General features: G+C 38.3%; 1 protein-coding gene across 1 annotated transcript; it reads left to right on the top strand.

Moving 5' to 3' along the window:
* The first annotated feature begins 326 nt into the window (after nucleotides 1-326).
* On the top strand, nucleotides 327-19,829 carry LOC115762747. The gene is made up of 6 exons (XM_030705085.1): nucleotides 327-434; nucleotides 16,064-16,214; nucleotides 16,281-17,111; nucleotides 17,556-17,704; nucleotides 17,765-18,548; nucleotides 19,030-19,829. Exons 2-6 carry the CDS (start codon nucleotides 16,133-16,135, stop codon nucleotides 19,395-19,397), a joined length of 2,214 nt encoding a protein of 737 aa, XP_030560945.1. The 5' UTR covers nucleotides 327-434; nucleotides 16,064-16,132; the 3' UTR covers nucleotides 19,398-19,829.
* The last annotated feature ends 953 nt before the right edge of the window (nucleotides 19,830-20,782 follow it).

Below are 20,782 nucleotides of genomic sequence, written 5' to 3'. Positions count from 1 at the left end.
CCCAGTTCTTATACTGCTCTCAACAACGCCGCAAAGTCGGCTACACATTAACAGTTAGCTGTAGCTCTCTCTCTCTTATACTTACGCTTATACTTAAGCAGCATTGGCGCCCAACCGCATGAGCACAATAGACCAAAGACCAAAACAGCTGGACGTGCCGCTGCTTGTTCTTGTTGTTGTTGTTGTTGTGGTGATTGCGCCTGTTGTTGTTGCTGTTGCTGCTGCTGCGCTGCTGTGGTTGTGTTGGTGCCAGTGACAATCGCTTGCTTCTGCTTGGCTGCTCGCGCGCTGCGTTTAGTTTTCACTCGAACGGCGAAGCGTTGGCAACGCGCACGCGGAACGCGAACGAAAAAAAAAAACAATTAGCGAGCCACACGACGAGGCAACGTTTTGGCTTCAGCTGCCGCCAAAAACCAAAAACACAACCGTAAAATGTACACATAAAAACACAAAAACAAAAAAAAAACACCCAAAAAATATATATACACAAAATAAAAAAAAAAAAAAAACGCTTTTTTGAAAACACCGCGCGACGCGAGCTTTGCGCTGTTTGTTGTTGTTGATTCGGGTTTTTTATAGTTTTGTGATTTCTGTTTTGCCCATTGTTTTGCTTTTGGTTTTTCTCGAAATTTATTTTTGTAGTTTTAACGTATATCAATATACAGTGCGGTATTTTTTGGCTTTGATAGCCGCCTTTCTTCTTCTTGTTGTTGTTTTTATAGTTCCACTTCGTCGTCTGCTTCGTGTTGAATTCAAATATTTTAGCTAAAAAAACCAAAAAAAAAAAAACAAAATAAAATTTTAAAAAATTTTATACACGCAGCATTTCATGCGACATTTGTGCGGATACTGAAACAGTTTTGAAAACTTGTGCGTGCTTTTTTCGCAGTTTGTGCTCTTAAATCAATATTAATATGAAAATGGGCTTGTATAAATAGAAATTATAAATAAAATCCATTTTGCAATTTCAATTTTAATTAGCATATAAACGTTGAAAGTAAACAATTTGACGCTGAATATAATGTGAAGAATTTCTCAAATTGCCGGAAACAAAAGAATTTTATTTGAAACGGATATTTGAAAATTATATATAAGTATATATAACGAAATATTGGAAATCTTTTCAGTTCTGGTTTTGATAGATTTTGTAAATTTACTTAAAATGTGTATTAGTTGAGAATGCTGTGCTCGTTGATATCCCGTAATTTATAAATAACTTTTATTTAGGCTTAACTCTGGATTGTCTTTTGGCGGGGGTTACGACAAATTTCCCAAAGCTTGATCTGTTTATGGTATGAGAGAGAGAGAGGGGGACAGAGCGTGCTCTTGTTCTTATAGTCTATGAGATCACACACCTGGTTCACACCTTTCTGTTGGGTTTGAGCGCAGACTCGAGTCGAAATAAAGCTCATATATAGATTTTATGATCTTGGCACAGGCCACACGGCTGCCAAATTACCAAGTGTGGCCTCTCCCAAAGTCTATTCAAACAGAAATGTATCAAAAAAGACGCACATTGAGTCACAATCGAAAACCCACTCAAAAATTGTGATGTCATATTCATTTCGAATGTTATTAAAAGCGAAAACTAAAGCTAAAAAGGCACAATACGGAAAAAAACTCCAAACCTAAACCAAAACCCGTTTCCGCAGAGGACACGCACACGGCAAGGCGCAGGAGCCAGGGGAGCGAGGGGGGAGAGTTCCGATTCGGCTCCATTCGCATGTTGCATTCGCTTCAAGGATATTCAATACAGTCCCCGAGTAAAACCAAATAGTAGAACAAAGCAAAAAATGGCATGTGAAAGACATGGAAATGAAGTCATCAGCTCAATTGAGAGCAACAAACAAAACAAGTCTGAATGCTAGAGTTGAGCTGGCGCGACTACGAGATGCCCTGTAAAGTATATTAAAACTGATTCCCAGTCAGATTCGATATTTTCTGGATTTACTTGAAGAAGTTCCTTGTCTTTTAGGGGAAAAGTTTCTAGATAAATAGAATTTCGACTAAGTTATGCTTTCTCTTAATTTTAAAGAAATATTTTCACATTTCTGGAAGTTTTTTTTTAACTAATAAATACTTAAGATAAAGTTAAGTTGCCTGAGATATATGCTAATCGATATGAAGTCTTGGATTTTGGAAGATCATATAAAAGTATATATTAGGCCGAAATATGCTTCCTTGACATACATTTTCAACACATTATGCTACCCTTTCAACACCTACTCCCAGCTACAGGGCATAAAAATCAATGAACTATATGTATATGGTACATAAACCTATATATACTTCTAGTATAGTGTTTTTTTACAACTCTCCTGGTTTTACGCAATGAAAAGTGCAATTTGTGTGGCGACTGCCCGGCGCCAGAGCCGTGGGAAAATTATAAAGTGCACCCTTGCACTCCTGCACACTCTACACCCCACACCCTACACCCTACACCCTGCAACCGGCAATTGGTAGCACCTTCCTCCCCCCGCTGTTCACCACAAACTCATTTTGTCGCTGTTTTTAACATTTTCCACACCATTTGCCCGAGTAATTAAATTAGCCAAGCGCGCCAAAAACGAAACTCAATTGACGCAAGGATAACGCAAGGGTAGAGAGGGAGGCACACACAGGGCCGGTGGGTGGTTGTAGGGTATGTGGCAGTTGGGTAACCTTGGTAACTAATTGCAGAACATTAAATACTGCGTGTGACAGGCACCGGGGCAAACGACCAGGACAGCGTTACGCAATTCTGCCAAGGACGACACCAATTCTACTCAAATAATACCCTGTAAATGGCTGATATATTGTATACTGACTTTTGGCATGAACTAATGAAAAATTATATGCCAATTAATTTTTTGTCTTGACAACAGGGTATATATTAGTCGACCAGCATCAAGTACAGCATTTATACATGATCTTAACAGAAATTTGATCATATCTACATACCCCATATAAGAGTTATATTTTAAAGAAATGTTTAATCAAGGCTACAGGGTATATGCTAGTCGAGGTGCCTCAGTTGTAGCACTTTCATTTGATTTCTATACATTCTTAACTATATTTATCTGTTCTATACGAAATTTGTATTTTAAACATATCTTTAATCTTGGCTACAGGGTATATGCGAGTCGAGCAGCCACCACAACATTATAACTATATGGTTTTCATAGAATTTGTACTACATTTATCTGTTCTAAACGAACTTTCAATTATAAACAAATTTCTAATCTTGGCTACAGGGTATATACCAGTCGAGCAGCGCCAAGTACAGCATTTTTATTTGATTTTCATAGCATTTTTATTTTGCGCCGATGACGTCGATGTTGTCATCGCACCAGAATACGATAATTGCTCTACTATAACCTTGCCACATGGTGCTCTATGACATAGTTTCTGCCTGAGGCGAACCTGTAACTGCCCCTTTATGCAAAATGCGAAATGGGTTTGTGGGTCTTACGAGTCAAACTTTTCTGAAAGTGGGACAAGACAATCACGGGGGTTGTTTCAGGAGCGTAGCCTATATAAAAGGGTTTCTCTCTTGCTTGTTAACTTTTCAATTTATCACAATAGATACTCGGATAAGATCTTAAAGATCTCTCTCTCTCTCTCTCTTTCTCTCTCTCTCACTCTCTGCTTCGCAATATTTTTATGTGATTTATATCATTTAGATAAAAGATTCTTTTGTTTTTGTTATACAAATATTTTATAACCCTCGGCCCATGGCTAATTCTCTTTTCACAAAAGGCACAAAAAAAAACAAAGGTGGCAACAATCAACCCTTTTCTTGTCCCTGCTCTCACTGAACCCCGAAGAGAAAGCCGGCTATAAAATACTTATACACAAGGCGTGCCATTAATAAATATAGAACCCAAAATCTACGCAGCACACGGCAAATAAATGCGACACGAATTATTTGCTAGGCTGGAATAGAAACCACCCCGTGGCAGATTAGGAGTGTGACGAAAACCACCCTTAGGCGCAAGACAATCCAAGAACCACCCTCAAGATCGTAGCACGAAATACTTTAAGACATTAGACAAAAACTGTGTATACACGTATATTTCTTGAACTGAAACGTAAGCTTGAACTTGAATTGGCAGCGACTTTATCAAGAGCTAACCGAACAGAAACCAGACAAACAACTTTGCGAAGCTCAAACCGGCAACAGACATTCTAACAATGGAGCCTAAGCGACGAGTGGAGGGTTGAGGGTCTGCCAAGCGGAGTCAGGCATAAAATGAAATGAACAAAATAAATACGAAAAAAAATAAGATAATAATGAAATTTAAATCACAAAAAGACGCAACGAAACGCGAAGCGTCGGAGTGTGTCCGCCGCCTATGACATCATATTCGCGTCTCATTAATGAACTAATCCGCGGAGCACTCTTTCAATTTTTTTGTTTTTTTTTTTTTTTTTTTTGGCCAACATTAGTTCAGTCCAATTATGTCAGCTGTATACACACAATTTATATATATATATATATATATATATATGTTTTATGATCTTGCCTCAGATTTACTTATAATTGGAACAGAGTCTTGGGCATTATCATTATAAACTCGTCCGTCTCGGCACATCTGTTGGCACTTTCAATAAATGCGCTGCACATGTTAATATGCTTATGGATTTATGTGGGCTTCCAAATATTCTATATAACATAACAAATAATATATATAAAAAGGGCAATGTTATAAGTCTTAAGCAAATATGTATGTCTGCATATGTCTGTATATGTCTGCATGTGTCTGCATGTGTCTGCATGTTTCTGTATATGTCTGCATGTGTCTGCATGTGTCTGCATGTGTCTGCATGTCTGTAAAGCCGCCACGTTTCTTTTCGCTTTTGAGCTCATAGCTTTTGATTTTTATGCGAAACAAGAAAGAAACACGAAGAAGATTTGTAAGTTAAAGCTGTGCAGATTTTCGAGAAGAATAGTAAAGCTCGTAATAGCTGAAAAGTTTGCCATACAAAAACTACTTTTCGACCGATTCTGCTAACTTATTGATATAGTCCGATGTGGATACAACTTTTCTCATAGCTGATCAAAGTTTGATTGAGATATAATTAAAAACAAAAAAGATTTCTATACAAAAACTCCCTTCGAACGATTTTCTTCACAGAGTTCGATGCAAATAAGATTTTTTGTTTATATAAGACATCGTAAATTCCAAATTTGGCTGAAATATTTTCAAAAAAATACAAGAACTTAATTTTCAACTAATCACACCCATGATAACTATAAGATATAGTGATCCGATCCTGTCGATTCTGGCATATGTATATAATGTATATATATATACATAAGACGAATCTACGTAAAGTTTTAGACAGATGATGACATACGATCTATTTTAAAAATATTCAATTTGATTTATTATGCGCTGGGAATGATTAGCATCTGCTTATCTCCACTCAGAGTATTTACAATAGTGGGATATTTTCAATGAAGGAGATTGAGCTCATAATAATTGTAGGGTACTTCAATAATTTTCTTCAAAGGTAGCTTGCAGGACTGGTAAACTTTGGAAATATGATCTCAAATATGATCTCTAAACCTTGCCGTAGTTTATTGTTAAGTCCAGTTGAGCTTACACTTCAAAGAGAAAGCTGCCGAAGGCGTTCGCAAAGCCTCTTGTCATTTTTTCTTCCTCACATATTAAAAACCATTTGGAAGATCTGAGAATATTTGTTTCAGATTGAAAGATAATTGTTCATTTTAATTCTGAGCTTTCTATTTCAAAAAGGAATTTGTTCATATTTCCCAATTTTAACTTTATATATTGTCAAAAGCGTCCATAATTTTTCCAAAATATCAGCTACTCACGCTGGCAATCATCAGCTGGGTAGCTATATTACTTCACATTTCTTGATCTATCTATAGATAGCATATATGTATATGTGTTCATATTCATAAATTGAGACAAATCTTGTAATACATAATATTTGCATGTGTGTCATGCAGCCTCATGCTAAAGAATTCGATGACTCAGAGATGCTGTCACAGCTACAAACAGCAAAGAAAAAGAAAGAAAAAATAAGCAAAGCTAAAAACAATCTGTAAGTATCTTACAGATACAGCTAGGGGGAAAATCTCACTGTCTCCTCGCGGAGCGTTTTTTTTTTTGGCGTGCCTGAAACTAGGGCAAACTTTTGCCTATTCTGTTTTGATTCTGTGCCTTTGACAATCCTCAAGTATCAAATTGTCAGCTCTGGCAGTTAAATTGCTGACGGATTCAATGTCAGGCCATGTCCGAAAGTCCATTTTTGCAATGTGCCAGACATGTCAGCATCGCAGCATCTGCAATTGAAGTCTTTAAGTCGGCGAGGAGCTGCCAACTCTTGTGAATTATTGAGAACATGGGCAATGCTTGGGCTCGAGTTGCAGTCGAGACGATTTCCTGTTTATTGGCTTTGAGTGACAGTCAACGTCAAAGCTAAGTTGTAGCTACAAATGTATCTTTGTATCTTTTTTATTTTTATTTTCTTGTGCAGCTTATGCTCAGATATTCTTGCTTGTGGTGCATTTCAAGCTAAAGATTGGCGCTCTTTAGAGGCCGGTTATGCGAATTGTATTTGTCTGCGGGTTGTTGTTGTTGTTGCTGTTGTTGTTATTATTGTTGTTGCTGTTGCATTGGCAATCAAGTTTTTAGGCACTGCGTGACTTGGCTCAAAGCCAAGCAACATTAACGTTGACTTTGGCTGTTGGTCGTGGCCCAAGTCTTGACTTTGATTTCTAATTGTGTGTCTGTGTGTGGGTTCACTTAATAAGGCATCGATTGCCCATTTATTTATTTATTTATTTATTTTCGGCAATAGGCCAATTAACGAAATGTGCCTAATTACTGCGCAATTGAGCAATAACAATTCAATTAACCAAGTTGCAAAATGCTCGCCTACATATTTGGAGTTTCGCTCGATAGAAAGCTGCATTTGGCCGCTGCACTTTCGACACGTTCCAATTGCATTCCAAACGGCGGCGAATCAAGCGAGGTTATATGCAAATATCACATTAATGTATGCCTTTGAGCTCTTTCGAGTCAATACGCCGCAGTGATATCATAACTGTGAGCTCATAGCAGGTGTTACTTAGTATATAGACACACACACACAGACAGACTATATAGTTTCTATTTACAGTTTCATTGAAAAGCTCAAACGCCATTGCTCAGAACAAGTAAAAGTAGTCTAGTCGGGAGTGCCTGACTAGGGAATACTCAGATAATGCTTCCACTGATAACAAATGGAGCTGGTCCTAGAAAGGGAGGGAGGAGAAGGGGGCGTTAGCTATAAAATGAAAGATACTTGATTTGTATAGACTATTCTATAAGCTATACGTAAAATTTATTGACTCCAGCTCTTAAAACCTAAGAGATTTGCTCAATTCGCATGATTTCCATATATCGATTTATATCGATTGCTTGAAAATGGCGCAAGTTATCGATTATTGAACATGCTGCGCGGATACTACTTACGTGGATCAAAGTTCAAAATGTCAAGTGTCTAGTTCTTAAGTTTATACTGACAGAAGGACGGAGTAACAAACGGACTGAAAGAAATTGCTAGATCGACTAAGCTATTGATGCTGATCAAGAATATATATACTTCTTTTGCAGAAATATATTATACCGCTTCTTGCCCATTTTGAATGGGTTCATAATAACGCTTAACATTAATTTTAATGAATGAAGCAATAAATTCGGCACTGTAAATGGCTAAATGCTGAGCTCTTAATTGCCAAATTTCTCAAAAAAAAAAAAAAAAATAATATCTTCATTTCTATGCAGTGGGTGCTCAGAAGTGTGATCATTAGAAGAACATAAAGTGCCTGGCCGATGCGAGCAAGAGTTGTACTATTTTTGTACGAATTAGCCAATAAAAAATGCCTAAAGAGCGTAACATATATATAATAATGGGCTTATCTGTCTGCCTATCTATCTGTCTATCTCTTCATGCAAACGAATCGATCTCGGAAATGATCTATAAAAGCTAAAGACCGCGACATTTCAATTACAAAAATATTCTCCAAAAGGAGCTAATGCTTTTTCTGCGATATCTAATCCTAAAAGGTTTCTTAGGCACATTGAGAGTATTTCACTTCTTGAATAACTTATCTATTTTTCAACAATAATTGAGAAAACCTAATTCCTAAAGGCAGATCATTGGGCACTTATCTTTGCCATACTTGAGCCCTGAACATCGTATAAGGATCGAGCTTCAAGCAATAAAGTTAATCAAAACTCTGTTTGTTCAAAGAGAGCTTTATAATAGGAACTGTCGTCTATAAAAATAAATTATCCAAGTAAATATTTTATGCTTCATACAGTGTTTACATAAAAGTTTTGTTTGTTCAATTTTTGTTTTTGGTAAATATAATGTGGAATTATGTCCATGGCTTTATAATATCGCAAATATATGCACTTTTGAAACTCTAGCCAAAGTTTGTGCAACACACATGTTTAGTGCCAAAATATAAATAAATTATAGAGTCTAGCTAGATCATGCTGTTGTTGCTTTTTTTTTGTAAATATAGATCCTAACCCCCGTCCGATAGAAAAAAGATTGCGTCAAAAACGCGGCGACGCGCGTCGGAGACAGTCCAAACCGAATGATGTCATCGACACATTGGTCCACATACGAATGTGGCTCAGTGTGGCTGTGCGTCGTCGTCGTCTGTGGGGTCATGCCATCAGCAAATTGAGGTTGAAATAAATTTCGGACAGTTTAATGGCGCTCGCGTTGCCCAGTGCCTAATGTAAATTATAAATAAAAGAATTTGTTGCAATCGCTTTTAACTGTTCCGTGTGTGTGCGTGAGAGTGTGTGTGTGTGAGTGTGCTTTTCATCTTTAGACGAGCGCTGACCGTGCGATCGGAAAGAATTGTAAACAAAGTGCAACAAGTGGCATGCTGCCCCCCTCCCCCGAATATGCATTTGCATATACATATATAAATACCTGCTAATTGAATTTGTTTGTTTATTGATTTAACCAAACATTTATTTATTTATTTATTGTAGGCCAAACAAAAAGATTTGTGTAAAGAAAAAGTTTGGTTTATATATAAAAGAATAGCTTTTATCGATTTCCAACTGAGACAATTTGTATATTATTTATTTACTTAATTTTTAAGTAAATTCCCACATTGCTTGGCCTATAAAAGTTTTGTAGAAAGAAAAGCTACAAGGAAAGGCAATTTTCTATTTCCAAATGAGACAAGTTTTTATATTATTCTTTTAAGTCTTCTATTGTTGATTTTTTGTTATTTTTATTTATTGGTAATTTATTTAATTATTTTTGATGCTAATATTCACATCGCTTGGCCTACAAAAGCTTTATTTATATATAAAAGCGATTTTCTATTTTGGATTGTGACAATTTGTAGAAAGAATTTCGCTATCAGAAAATATTTGGAATAGTTTTCAACCCGTTTAAGAGGCAACGCCCCATAAAAACTTTATCCACTTGCACTTGCTACTTGCCACTTGCGTTTTTGTGTGCTGTTTGACCCAATTTCTGGTCATTTCTTCTAATTAATTAGCCGGCAACAAACACGAAACACAATCGCAACAACCCTCAACTATGCAGCCGCATATATGTAGGTGATTCAGCGCTTGGGTGGGGGAAATGCCTGGCCGGGATTGCGTGTGCCCTCCCAGGGGCGTGCTACACAATGAACATAATTCAGGCAAATGTTTTTATAGAGTGCATTTAAGTTAAAATGAAAACGAAATGTTACTAAATAGTTTTTAATTTGTGTGCGATGACCGTGTGTGTGTGTGTGTGTAGGGTGTGTAGGGTGTGTGTACAGGTATGCATAGTGTATATAAGGCAAAGCCAAAGACATCTAAAGGTTGTCAGCTTGTTTGAATAACAAGTGAGTAGCAAGTGAGTAGCGAGTGAATCATAAATTCCACTCATAACTGATTTGCTTACAAATATCAAAGGACAAATCTAACAGGCAGGGGGCGACCCGACTAAGTGATACCCTAAATGAAGTGCTTAGCTTTCTTCAATAAATACACAAATAAACAGATGGATTGTGCAGCTTCTTACCATTTTCCCCAGTCTATGTACGGAAAATGCACTCTTGATTAACAAAGCTATTTATAGTTCAATCTATATAAAGTTTTCAGGGCTTAAATATGCCAGACAAAAGTGTATGTATACCAAAGCCCAATGATATACCTTCACATAAAATGTTCTTTAGAATGTATGTATTATAAAGCCCAGCATATCCAATTAAACTTTTTAGGGGTAAAATTACTTTACGAATTTCTGCATAACAAGATTTGCGTATTAAGCTCTTATAATTTTCGTGTAATGCTTAAAATAACCAAGTCTCAAAGTTGATATTTATCGATATCATGAATTTAGGAGCTTCTAGCTTTCCAAGGCTAGATCGACGTTCTGGTCAAGAATCTAAACACTTGCTGAGCCCAGAGACTCTTTCTCCTCCCAGTTACATACATTTGCACAAAAGCGTGATACCCCTTTTTGCCCACTTTTCTTGAGTCCAGGGTATAAGTAGTTGATTTAATAGAAGAATCATTCATAAATATTAACGGAAATGGTCGTCTTTATTAACTAGACGCTGCGGTAGGTTCCAGTTGAGTGTCTCATTCATGAATAACACACAGTAGCGACACCTTTGCGGTATCGGGTCGTTTGATTTTGTGGGTCGCTGGTTCAATAAAAATATGTCCAATAAAATAATGCCATACTACGTGCTGAATGTGTAAACAAACCACAAAGCGTTCACTGCCACCACTCAGACTCGCATTTGGGCGTACTATTCGATGAGGCGTGCCGAGGCAATATTGTAAAAAAACCAAAAGATATATGCACAAAAAGTATATAGTATCTTATGACACGTACGCATCAGAGGCGCAAACAGAACCGAAGATGTATTGATATTGCGTAATTCCAAATTACATTTGGCATTAGCCAGCGGCTATTCTATCTATTTGTTTGCTGTCTTTCCTTGGGGCGTGACGGCGCCCAATTTAAATGTCAAAGTTGCCGCCAAAATGTCAGATGGGACTACGCTCCGAAAGCAAAAAAACAAAAGAAAAACAAACAAATCCGAAACGGACAGTAAATCAAAGTACAAATCAACGCATTGAATTGTGTGTGTGTGCTCAACATGAAATTAACATTTTGTTTAGTTTAGTTAACGCTTGCGCGAATTTGAAACAAGTACGCGATATAAAACAAGAGACGGGACGGTGCTCAACTAGCAAATACCCTGTAGCTAGCGCTGCAAGAGAGTCTAGTCTAGCCTTGGAGCCTAGACATTTAATATTTAAAAGAAAAGCAATTGATAAAATAAATAAAACTTAATCCGGCCTCAAAACAGAACTGTCCAGAGATTTCTGGAATAAAGTGCCCATAATTTGCCTTGTCTTAGGTCATTTTATTTTATACCCAGTACATGCCCACTTGCTGCTCATAGGGTATGCCATTTACTAAAGATACAAATGTTGCTCAAAGTATGCGGTTCATCGACTATTGTTAGCATCTATTGTCGCACTTATGTGGGTTTAACAATAGTCAATTGAAGTATTTACAATAAGTTAACTTGCATAAAGCAGAGATTTTTTCTACTATTGTTGAGTTGAGGCCACGCTCGCTTTTTGTATACAAATTTTTAAGATAGGGGCGTTATTCAAATGGCACAAAAATAATCGAACGCTCACACAATTTGTTATGCTTATTAAAGCTGCGGCACAGTGTGACCAGATCATGGATTTTATTCATTCATAAATTTTGAAGTGAACGTCAGTTGCATTTGTTTTGTTTTGTTTTTTTTCTTTCGATTTTCATCCATTGATTTCCGTTGACACGTTACGCATAATTAAACGTCGGCTTGCCATGCAACACGCTGTCTGGGGGCAAGCCCCAAAAAAGCACACAAAAAAAAAAATAACAAATAAATAAAAAAGAAGCCAATTGACCCACATAGTGAACGACGTTGGCGCAGGCGACAGACAACAAAAAACATTGCAACTGCAATTACCGAGCTACCCACAGAGGTGTGAAAAGATGTTTGGCAACCAGCTGACGTCTCTCTGTCTCTTTCGGCAAAAACTCACAGCTGCTTGCAAAAGAATCTGTTTGGACAATAACTACTTATATAGGGAAACACAAACACAAGCTATATAGGGAGCCCAATACTAATTGTGCTTTTGAACTTAACTCGTAATCAAATTTCTACTTTTGGTTGGGTTTGCATAATTACGAGTACCAAGCTTTGTTTTTATACCCTGAACACATTGAAAATGGTTGAAGAGGGTATTATGGTTTTGTGGAAGTGTGTCTAACAGGCAGAAGAAGGCTTTCTGACTCTATTAAGTTTATATATTCTTAAGGCTTCAGGAGCCACAGACTTGAGATTTTGAAAGTAAATGCGCCAAGTCAATGCCTTAAAATCTTAATGAGCTATTGTCTTGGGTTTTGGTATTTAAACACATTAGCTGATCATATTAATGGCCTGAAAATTTCATAAAGATCGCACAATAGGCACCCGAGTTATTTTAGAAAGCATTTCTTATAGAGGGAGCCTAAGGACAGAAGCAGCAGAGCGTGCGCGCTTCTGCTTGTCTGTTAATAGCAAGAAGCTAGACTGTTTTAATGCCATCACGACACTTTGTTCAGGGTGTCTCCTAGTCTGGCACTCCCAACTGGATCACTCTTGATTTTTCGAGTGGGCGCTCAGGGGTTTGGAGCTGGGCTCAGATTTGGCTGTGTGCGTGCATGTAATGCGTCATCATTATGTTGATTCAGTTTGTAGATTATTTATTTATTTATTTTTTGTTTTTTTCATAAGCGCCGGCAACCTTTTAATAGCTGTTTGTGGCTTACCTCTGCCATTGTTTGTTTGAAAATAGTCAAACAAAAGCTAGATTCAACTAGCGCAGACAAAGCTAACTACGCCCGCTTCTATATACCTGTATACCTGCTGTATACCTATTAATTATACCTCGGAAGGTAACTGCGAGCCATGGATAAACGCCTAGTTTTTAACATTTGTTCATATTTAACATATGTATCATCCTTATGCCCTGCAAGATCGGACTGTAAGCACCGATGTTAATGAAGAATGAGTTTTTAATAGTTTTGGAGAAACTGAAGCTCGGCTTCAGTTTTCTATTTTCCATGTATTTATTTAAATTGGAATATATGTACTTTAGATTGGTTCGTCGCGAGCAGCAGGGAATTCATGGTCGAACCAGAACGCTCTGTTCTTCTTCTTGCTTGTAATAAATATTTCATTTATGGTGGTCTCTCTGTTTACATCTTGTCCATATTGTACTTGATTAATATATCCATTCTTCACACATTATTGATTAGCTCACGTCAAGGCTTTACAGCTTGGAGTCCATAAATTTTACTTAGGTTAAACACAACTTGAGATGCGGCCTTCGAATTCGTTGGTAAATTGTTTTGAAAGATCTCTTTTAAAATTAACTTGGTGTAAAGTATTTGTTTTTGAAATGTAACAGATGTTTTGCTCGCGCCCATCTGCCCAGCCCTCGTTATCGGCTGGCTGACTAGCCGGGCCTGGCCTGGCACTGGGGGCGTAGTAATCCAAGCGCGTAGTCTTCCTCCCACTGCTCTTCACTCTGCGCCAGCTCTTTTGGGGCCGGTCTGCTCTGTGGTGATGTAATTACTGGCTGACAACTTTAACAACCGGTTTAAGCATTGTCCAACCGCCTGTTAAACACAATATATAAACGTTGTACTATTTGAAAGGCTACAAATCTTGTTTGTGTTCTGCGCATTTGCATGGACAACAGCACGGAATGAGATTTTTCAATACCCTGTAACTTTTGTGTTTATTGTGCAATCATTATAATATGGAAAGTATATTTTCTTTATATGCCAAAAATCTTGGTTTTATCTTCAATTTCCTGACGCTATATTCCATGCTTTTATCTTTTCAAAGTTAAGTAATGGGGAGAAATATAAAGGAGAGTTCTGAAGATGAAAGCTCGCCAAAACTTCCCATTTCTCCATTTAAAGGGTATCCAAAAAAAAAAAAATGCCACAGCGTGCAGTTAGTCGCACTTTCCATTTCCACTCAGTTATTTTATTGTCAAAGTATCACAAAGAATCAAGATCTTCACTTAAGAGCTTTGCAAATTGCAGTCGTATCAACGGCATTGCACTCGCCTTTCCATGTGGATGCAGTCCATCAACCTCATTTCATACTCACATGAATTATGTGATTCCAAAGCAATTTGATGGGTTTAACGTACTGTGCGGGATTACTTAGCAGCTGCATTAAGCGCACTCCCAACTCCCTTACTGCAGACGCAGTTCCTCACAATTCCACGGGCTCGTTTTGTAGGCTAATGCTTATCGCGTCGACAACAACTATTTTACACTTTGCCAATGATTAAAGCGATAACATTGACAATTACGTTGACAGTCATTTAAATTTATGTCTAGGGCAGCAGCCATTGTATATACATATTTTATTATAATTGCTGCTCATCGCTGTGATACTCTTCCTGAGGGTATTAATGCATGGCTGAAGTCTTCATCTCTCTACATGAGAAACTGTTTTTCTTAATTGACTGAAACTTGGCAGTTGCTATCTTCAATTTCACTGTGATTATATATTTTGGCAAGCAACAACTCAATTGTACTATTTCACCCGAAGCCGCGGAAAAATAGTGGAAAACGTTTGTAAGAAACTTTATTTACTAACTATCCGAACGGCTATAGGTTCTTTATGAGCGAGAATTAAGAATGCCTTTAGATTGGTTTAGATTAGATTGAAAAATAGTGTTGGAATTTTCCTGATGCCTAGGGTAAGGTTGTAAAATGAATGGAAAAGTCATGTCTTAAATGAAAGTTAGCTCGGGCAATTTTTCACTTTGACATTACGTCCAGGTATACATAAAAGACAGACAGACATTGTTATAGATCAGATATTAATATAGGGTATTTAATCTTCTGTACCTTCTATTTGTTATATATCAATATATCATATATCTTATTTGTATATATAGATATATCCTAAATATTTAGAGAGGTATTCAATTTTCCTTTCCTATTGATTAATATATCATTTATATATTTATATAGATACTATTGATTCAATCTATTTGTAATTGATCAATAAATCATATATTTGTAGATTAAATATATGGAAGGGTATTCAATCTTCATTGATTCGGTTTATGGTGATATTTTATTTCAGTTCAACGGTGCGAATTAATGCTGCGGCTGCTGTGGCCTATCGCCTATTGACACTTGTTTATTTTTGACACCCCGTTAGCATTGTTTATAGTTATGTTTACATGTATGTCTATATGTATATACAAACAGACTTACACATGTATAACATTGTTAAATGTTTCAATCGATGAGCACACTTCGTATTTGCTTGCTATTTATGTGTGAGCGCTGAGAACTAGAACAATTTTCAATTGATAGCGCTGATTTGCATTGAACTGTTATATTGCTGTGAATAGGGGTATTTCCAATGATATATAAACTTTAATATCAGCATATATAAAGGAGTTTGTCCCGTTTCAATGACTTTTAGCCCAGCAGCCTGCATGCAGCTCTAAGAGTTTGCATGGTTTAGGTGACTCAGCGTCGGACGAACAAGCGGGAAGTTGCCGGTTCAAATTCAGTAACAATTTTCAATTATTGTTGAGTTTAATGAAAACTTGAACATTTGGGCTATTTTATAACCGGACACTATTTAATTGAATTGAGAACTGACGGATCATTTCCCCTTATTTAGAAAAGAAGTGTATTAAAAATACATCAATGCAAATACATTTCGATGTTTTTCAGCTAATAACTAATAACTAATTTGGCTAGTTTATGTATTTTATCCAGTTGCTGCGGTTGCATTTGGCATTATTGACAGATTATTTAACCGCGATACAAGGTGCAGCACGGCAGCTGCCTGCTCAGACTCTTATTGATAAAAACTTGTCACATTAGGCCAGGTTTTTTGTTTTTTCTATTATACATTTTGCAACACAGGAAACTACAGCAATTAGTGTTGGCCAGCAGCATTATTAATTTGATTTTCCTTTCTTTACAGACTCCAATTAAACGAAAGGAATAAAAAGTGTTCATAAATAGACTTTAGTTTAACAATTAAACTGCCAAAATGGGCTATAAAAGCGGTCAGAGTCCGCGCATCAACAAGACGTTGATAACCCTGAAGCTGGTGGTGTTCTTCATCATTAGCGGTAAGTCAGGATTAAACAAAACTCAAGTGGCTTTTATTTAATGAAGCTTCCACTAATGTCCTGCAGGTCTCACCGCGCTGCACATTCTGCATGCCACGAAGCCGCTGCTTTTGGGCCTCAACTTCTCGGAGTATCGGACAATTTCAATTGTTGCGCCGTTTGTGTCCATATTGGGCCCTCTCGTGGCTGGTCCTTGGGCTGATCGTTTGGCTGCCAAAAATCCGAATGGATTTGGACGCACGCTGCGTAGGCTAACTGCCGTCTTTTTGCTGCTGGCAGCTTTGATCTATGCTTTTCTTTTTGCCGTACCGGAGGTGGCCCGCGAGCCGGAACAAAAGCCGGATGTGAGTTTTGGCTGCGATGGCAATGGTGCCTTTATATTCCAGAAGCTGTGCAACAATGGCACCTGCCACGACTGGGAGCACAAAACGGGCAGCGTCAAGCTGACACACTGCACGTACAGCTGCCTGAATCCCAACAACCACGAGAACATGTATCAGTTCTGGCTGGGCGAGGTACCCACCGCAGCGCCATCTACGGAGCAGAGCTCCGAATTCGACTACGGAGAGGATCTAGAGAGTGCGACCACCGAAAAATACCGACCCAAGCGACAATTGAACCTGGCGGACTTGCCCGCAGACAGCGCCGGCCTGGAGCTGATCAGTTCCGAGGTGGCGGGACGTGCCAAGCGCCAGGTGAAGTCTGGACCAAAGAAGGTCTATGTGGAGCCGCCGCATCTGTGCCTAACGGAGCGCAACGAGAAGGGCGAGAATATTGTGAAGAACTGCCATGTCTATACCCAGGACACGCCCAACATTGTGGTGCACGCAGACATGGGTGCTGCGATGACGGATACAAAAACCAATGAGACTGAGGGCTGGTGCCAGTATCCCCTGGGTAAGTTCCACGAGAAGAAAGTACTTTCAGTACTAATATGTATAAATCTGTTTCTATTCCCAGATTCTATTAGTATCCCTTTTTCTACACTTGCTAGTATTCTAATTTATATTCCTCTTCCATACATCTATTTTCATTTATTTTCCAATTTTTCTTTTCTTTTCTTTCGAATAATAATACCTTTTAAATTTATATTTCTTTTTTTTTTATAATACCTATTGGTCTTATTGTCTTACCTATGGTATTCAGTGCAGAATACCCTTCTTTCCCTGCTTCTATTATAATTTTCCTATATCTATACCGATTCCTCTTGAAATTTTTCTTTCTCTTCATGTTCTTCCTTTAATATCTCCACCTTTCCTACTCTGAAGTTGTTTTTCATTTTATAGAATCCCAGTTAGTTATAATGTATTGCATAAACTTATTGATCTTGTCTTCTTGCAGAGGGCATTCAGTGCAACATACCCGCTCAGCAAGTGAAATATATGAAGGATCTGATGAATGGCTCCGAATGCAAGCCCGTTATCGAGTGCATGATTGTGGATGCGTACGATGGCAAAGATAGTGTGCTCGCTGACAGCGAATGTGTCACGGTGAGTTCTCTCCATGAATCGAAAACGGCCCGTCCTAAGCTAATATTTCTTCTTCCATAGACGACTGGCAATGTGGAGGATACTTTGATTGGATATACGATCATTCGTCTGCTGGGCGACATATTTGCCATGGCCAGTCTGACGCTGCTCAACACGGCGATTGTGATTGCGGTGCGCGAGACCTCGGAGGGCCGGGGCGAGGTGTGCCGGCAGTATGTGTGGGGCGCCATTGGCTATGTGATACTCTTCTCGCCGCTGGATCTGCTCTTCATGCAGCAACAGCCCAATAACGATGCCGCTCTGGCTGCCCTGATTATATTTATCGTATGCTTTGTCCTCGGCGCTGTCGTGCTGCTCTTAGCCTCGCAAATGCCGCTCAGTCCGCCCGAATGGTGGTGGCACACCAAGACGGGCATGCTGGTGGTGCCCATGTCCGCCATCCGGCGGTATAGTCCGGAAATTGTGGTGCTCACACTGGTGGCCATATTGTTTGGCACCTTCTGGAGCAGCATTCACAGTTTTCTGTATTGGACCTTTACGGATGTCAATGCCATTTGCTATTCGGGCATTATTCTGATCCTGGTGCTGTTCTTCAATGTCGATAAATTTATTGAATACTGCGGACACTCGAACATATTCATTGCCGGCTTTGCCATCTTTGTCATTCGTTTCACGGCGCTCAGTGATGCGCAGACCAATTGGCTGACCATCGTCATGGAGACCATTGAGCCGGCTGTCATTGGTCTGATCTGGATTACGATTATTCTATATATGCGACATGCTATGCCACGTAAATTAACTGCCACCGGACAGGCCATCGCTGTTTTGGCCTTCTTTGGCTTAGGTAGGTTTTAAACATTCAAAATATTCACACTCAAAGAGTATTATGAATATAAGTGTGATGAGTATGAATTGTGTAGTCTTAGAATAGGTATTACGAGTTTGAGTAGTATGAGTATGAAAAAAATGGTTATTATACGCATATATCATTGAGTGAATGATGAGTATTGAGTACTATTAATTTTATATGGAGTATGAGCACTATGAGAATTGAGTTCAAAAAGTACTGTGAGTATTTAGTACTTTGAGTAGTGAGTACTTTGAGTAGGAAGTACTTTGAGTAGTGATTACTTTGAGTACTGAATGCTTTCAGTTGTGAGTAGTTGAAGTAGATCATAATTTGAGTAATGAGTTATTCGAGTACTAAGTATTTCAAGTATTGAGTCTGAGTATGACTATGGGATGTATGAGTTGTTTGATAAGTGTGCGTTTGATAAAAAAAGAAGCATAATAATCATTGAAACAAATTATTCTTGTTCTTTTAGGAAAGGGCTTTGGCGCCTTGATTGGCCTGGCTCGTGATGAAAAACATCCGAAACTGGCGGACTGGTCGTGCTGCTTCCAATGGCTCGCCATAGTTGCCTGCATCATAGCGCTGGTCTACTTTGTGATTTACAATCTGATTTTGGCGCCACGTTGCACTGCCAAGCCGCAGCATGCGGAGGAGCTGATCTCAGGTTCAGCGTCGCAGAACTTTGGCACAAATGGAACCACCAATGGCAATGGGGCTGGCAATGGTGCTGGCATTGGTCCTGGTGCTGGGGCCTCGCTGAATGGCAATGCCAATGGCAGCTATTCCCCGCTGCGGGTATACCACAACGAGCGGGGGAAGAAGGGCCAGTTTAGATACTAAATAATTTACTAGCTACGCTCGATTCTCTTTGCCTTGCATGGAAAATACAAGTTTTTAGATATTTTGATTGTGTATTTTGCGCACACATTTTACTCCACTTCATGGGGATATTTTTGCTAAGTGTATACACTGAGAACGACAACAAAAACTGAGAATCTTTTAATATTTAGAACTTCTTTTATTTGTTATTTAATGCAAACTAAGCGTGTTCGTAATATTAATTTAATGTCTAAACAATTATTTAGAAGGGAAGCTGCCACTTCCCCTTACCCCGCCCTTCACGACGATCTATTTTTGATGAGGTTTCATATTGAAGGCAACACAATTAAATAAAAACCTTTGCGTGATTTTACTAAGCATAATACGAATTGCATATACCACATACATGAATGTAAACAATAAAACAGATATGTAATTATACCAAAATAAAATTAATGATAATTTTATGTTTTGCAATTAAGTGAAATAATTAACGGAATTGCATTTTGATTGTGGCTTAAGTACGGTATCTTCCGCTACTGAGAAAATATGGGGTCTTATCTGAGATGTCACAAGGTGAGAAAAGAAAATAATAATACGGCACGAAAACAATTTTAAGACAGGTATATATAAGTTTTGGGTAGTTATACAGATCTATTTAACTGTTTAGAGTGGAATCATTTAAAGTACTCAGAAAGTACTCTCTTTTTAAAACAAATGAATATGGATACACTCATTATTTACGGCGAGCTTTTAAAAGCACCAAAAAGCTCAATCGACAAAGCTTTCTGAGAGCTTTCACACTACTTAGCCTTGACCCCAACCAAGTATCTAAGTCAATTACCACTCTTTCAGCTTTCAATAACGTCTTCAATAAGAAGTTTCTTATTCTTAGCAGTTCTTTGCAGGCTTAACAATTTATGAATGAGATTTACTGAGCACTTGCCATGTGCTCAGAAGCACAGACAGGCGGCTGGACAAAGCCAGGCCGGCAGTTGGCAAGGATTGCCACTTGACCCCATAATATTCGCTGGCTAATAGCTAAAAAGACAAGAGCAGCAACTCGATATTGTGCTTTGGCCATCATGTGGTTCTAAAGGCTAACGTTAAATGATAGTAAATAAACGCTCACACACACACACACATACTCACATTCATACACACACAGGCACACACTCATCTTCACACTTGGTTATTTACGTAAAAAGTGCGGATTTTATGTTGCATTCCCACACACAACGTAGCGTAATTTGCTTTGGCTGGGATCCTTCAGTACGTCTGCAAGTCTTTCGTCTGCGCGTTGACATTACACACACACACACACACAGTCATGCATATAAGTACACTCTCTTTCACTACGTGTGTGTGTGTGTCTGTGTGTGTGTGTGTAGTGTTTGTGTGTGTTG

The sequence above is a fragment of the Drosophila novamexicana genome, unplaced genomic scaffold (assembly GCF_003285875.2).
Source record: "Drosophila novamexicana strain 15010-1031.04,08,12 unplaced genomic scaffold, DnovRS2.1 tig00000644-arrow-pilon, whole genome shotgun sequence".
Lineage (NCBI taxonomy): Eukaryota > Metazoa > Arthropoda > Insecta > Diptera > Drosophilidae > Drosophila > Drosophila novamexicana.
This window is presented reverse-complemented; position numbering and strand designations above follow the sequence as displayed.

Bases quoted from the DNA above. Each gene is read 5' to 3' on its own strand.
- LOC115762747 (XM_030705085.1), top strand. From the start codon at position 16,133: ATGGGCTATAAAAGCGGTCAGAGTCCGCGCATCAACAAGACGTTGATA. The intron at 16,215-16,280 runs GTAAGTCAGGAT...AATGTCCTGCAG, and splicing joins GGTGTTCTTCATCATTAGCG to GTCTCACCGCGCTGCACATT. The intron at 18,549-19,029 runs GTAGGTTTTAAA...TTGTTCTTTTAG, and splicing joins TTTGGCCTTCTTTGGCTTAG to GAAAGGGCTTTGGCGCCTTG.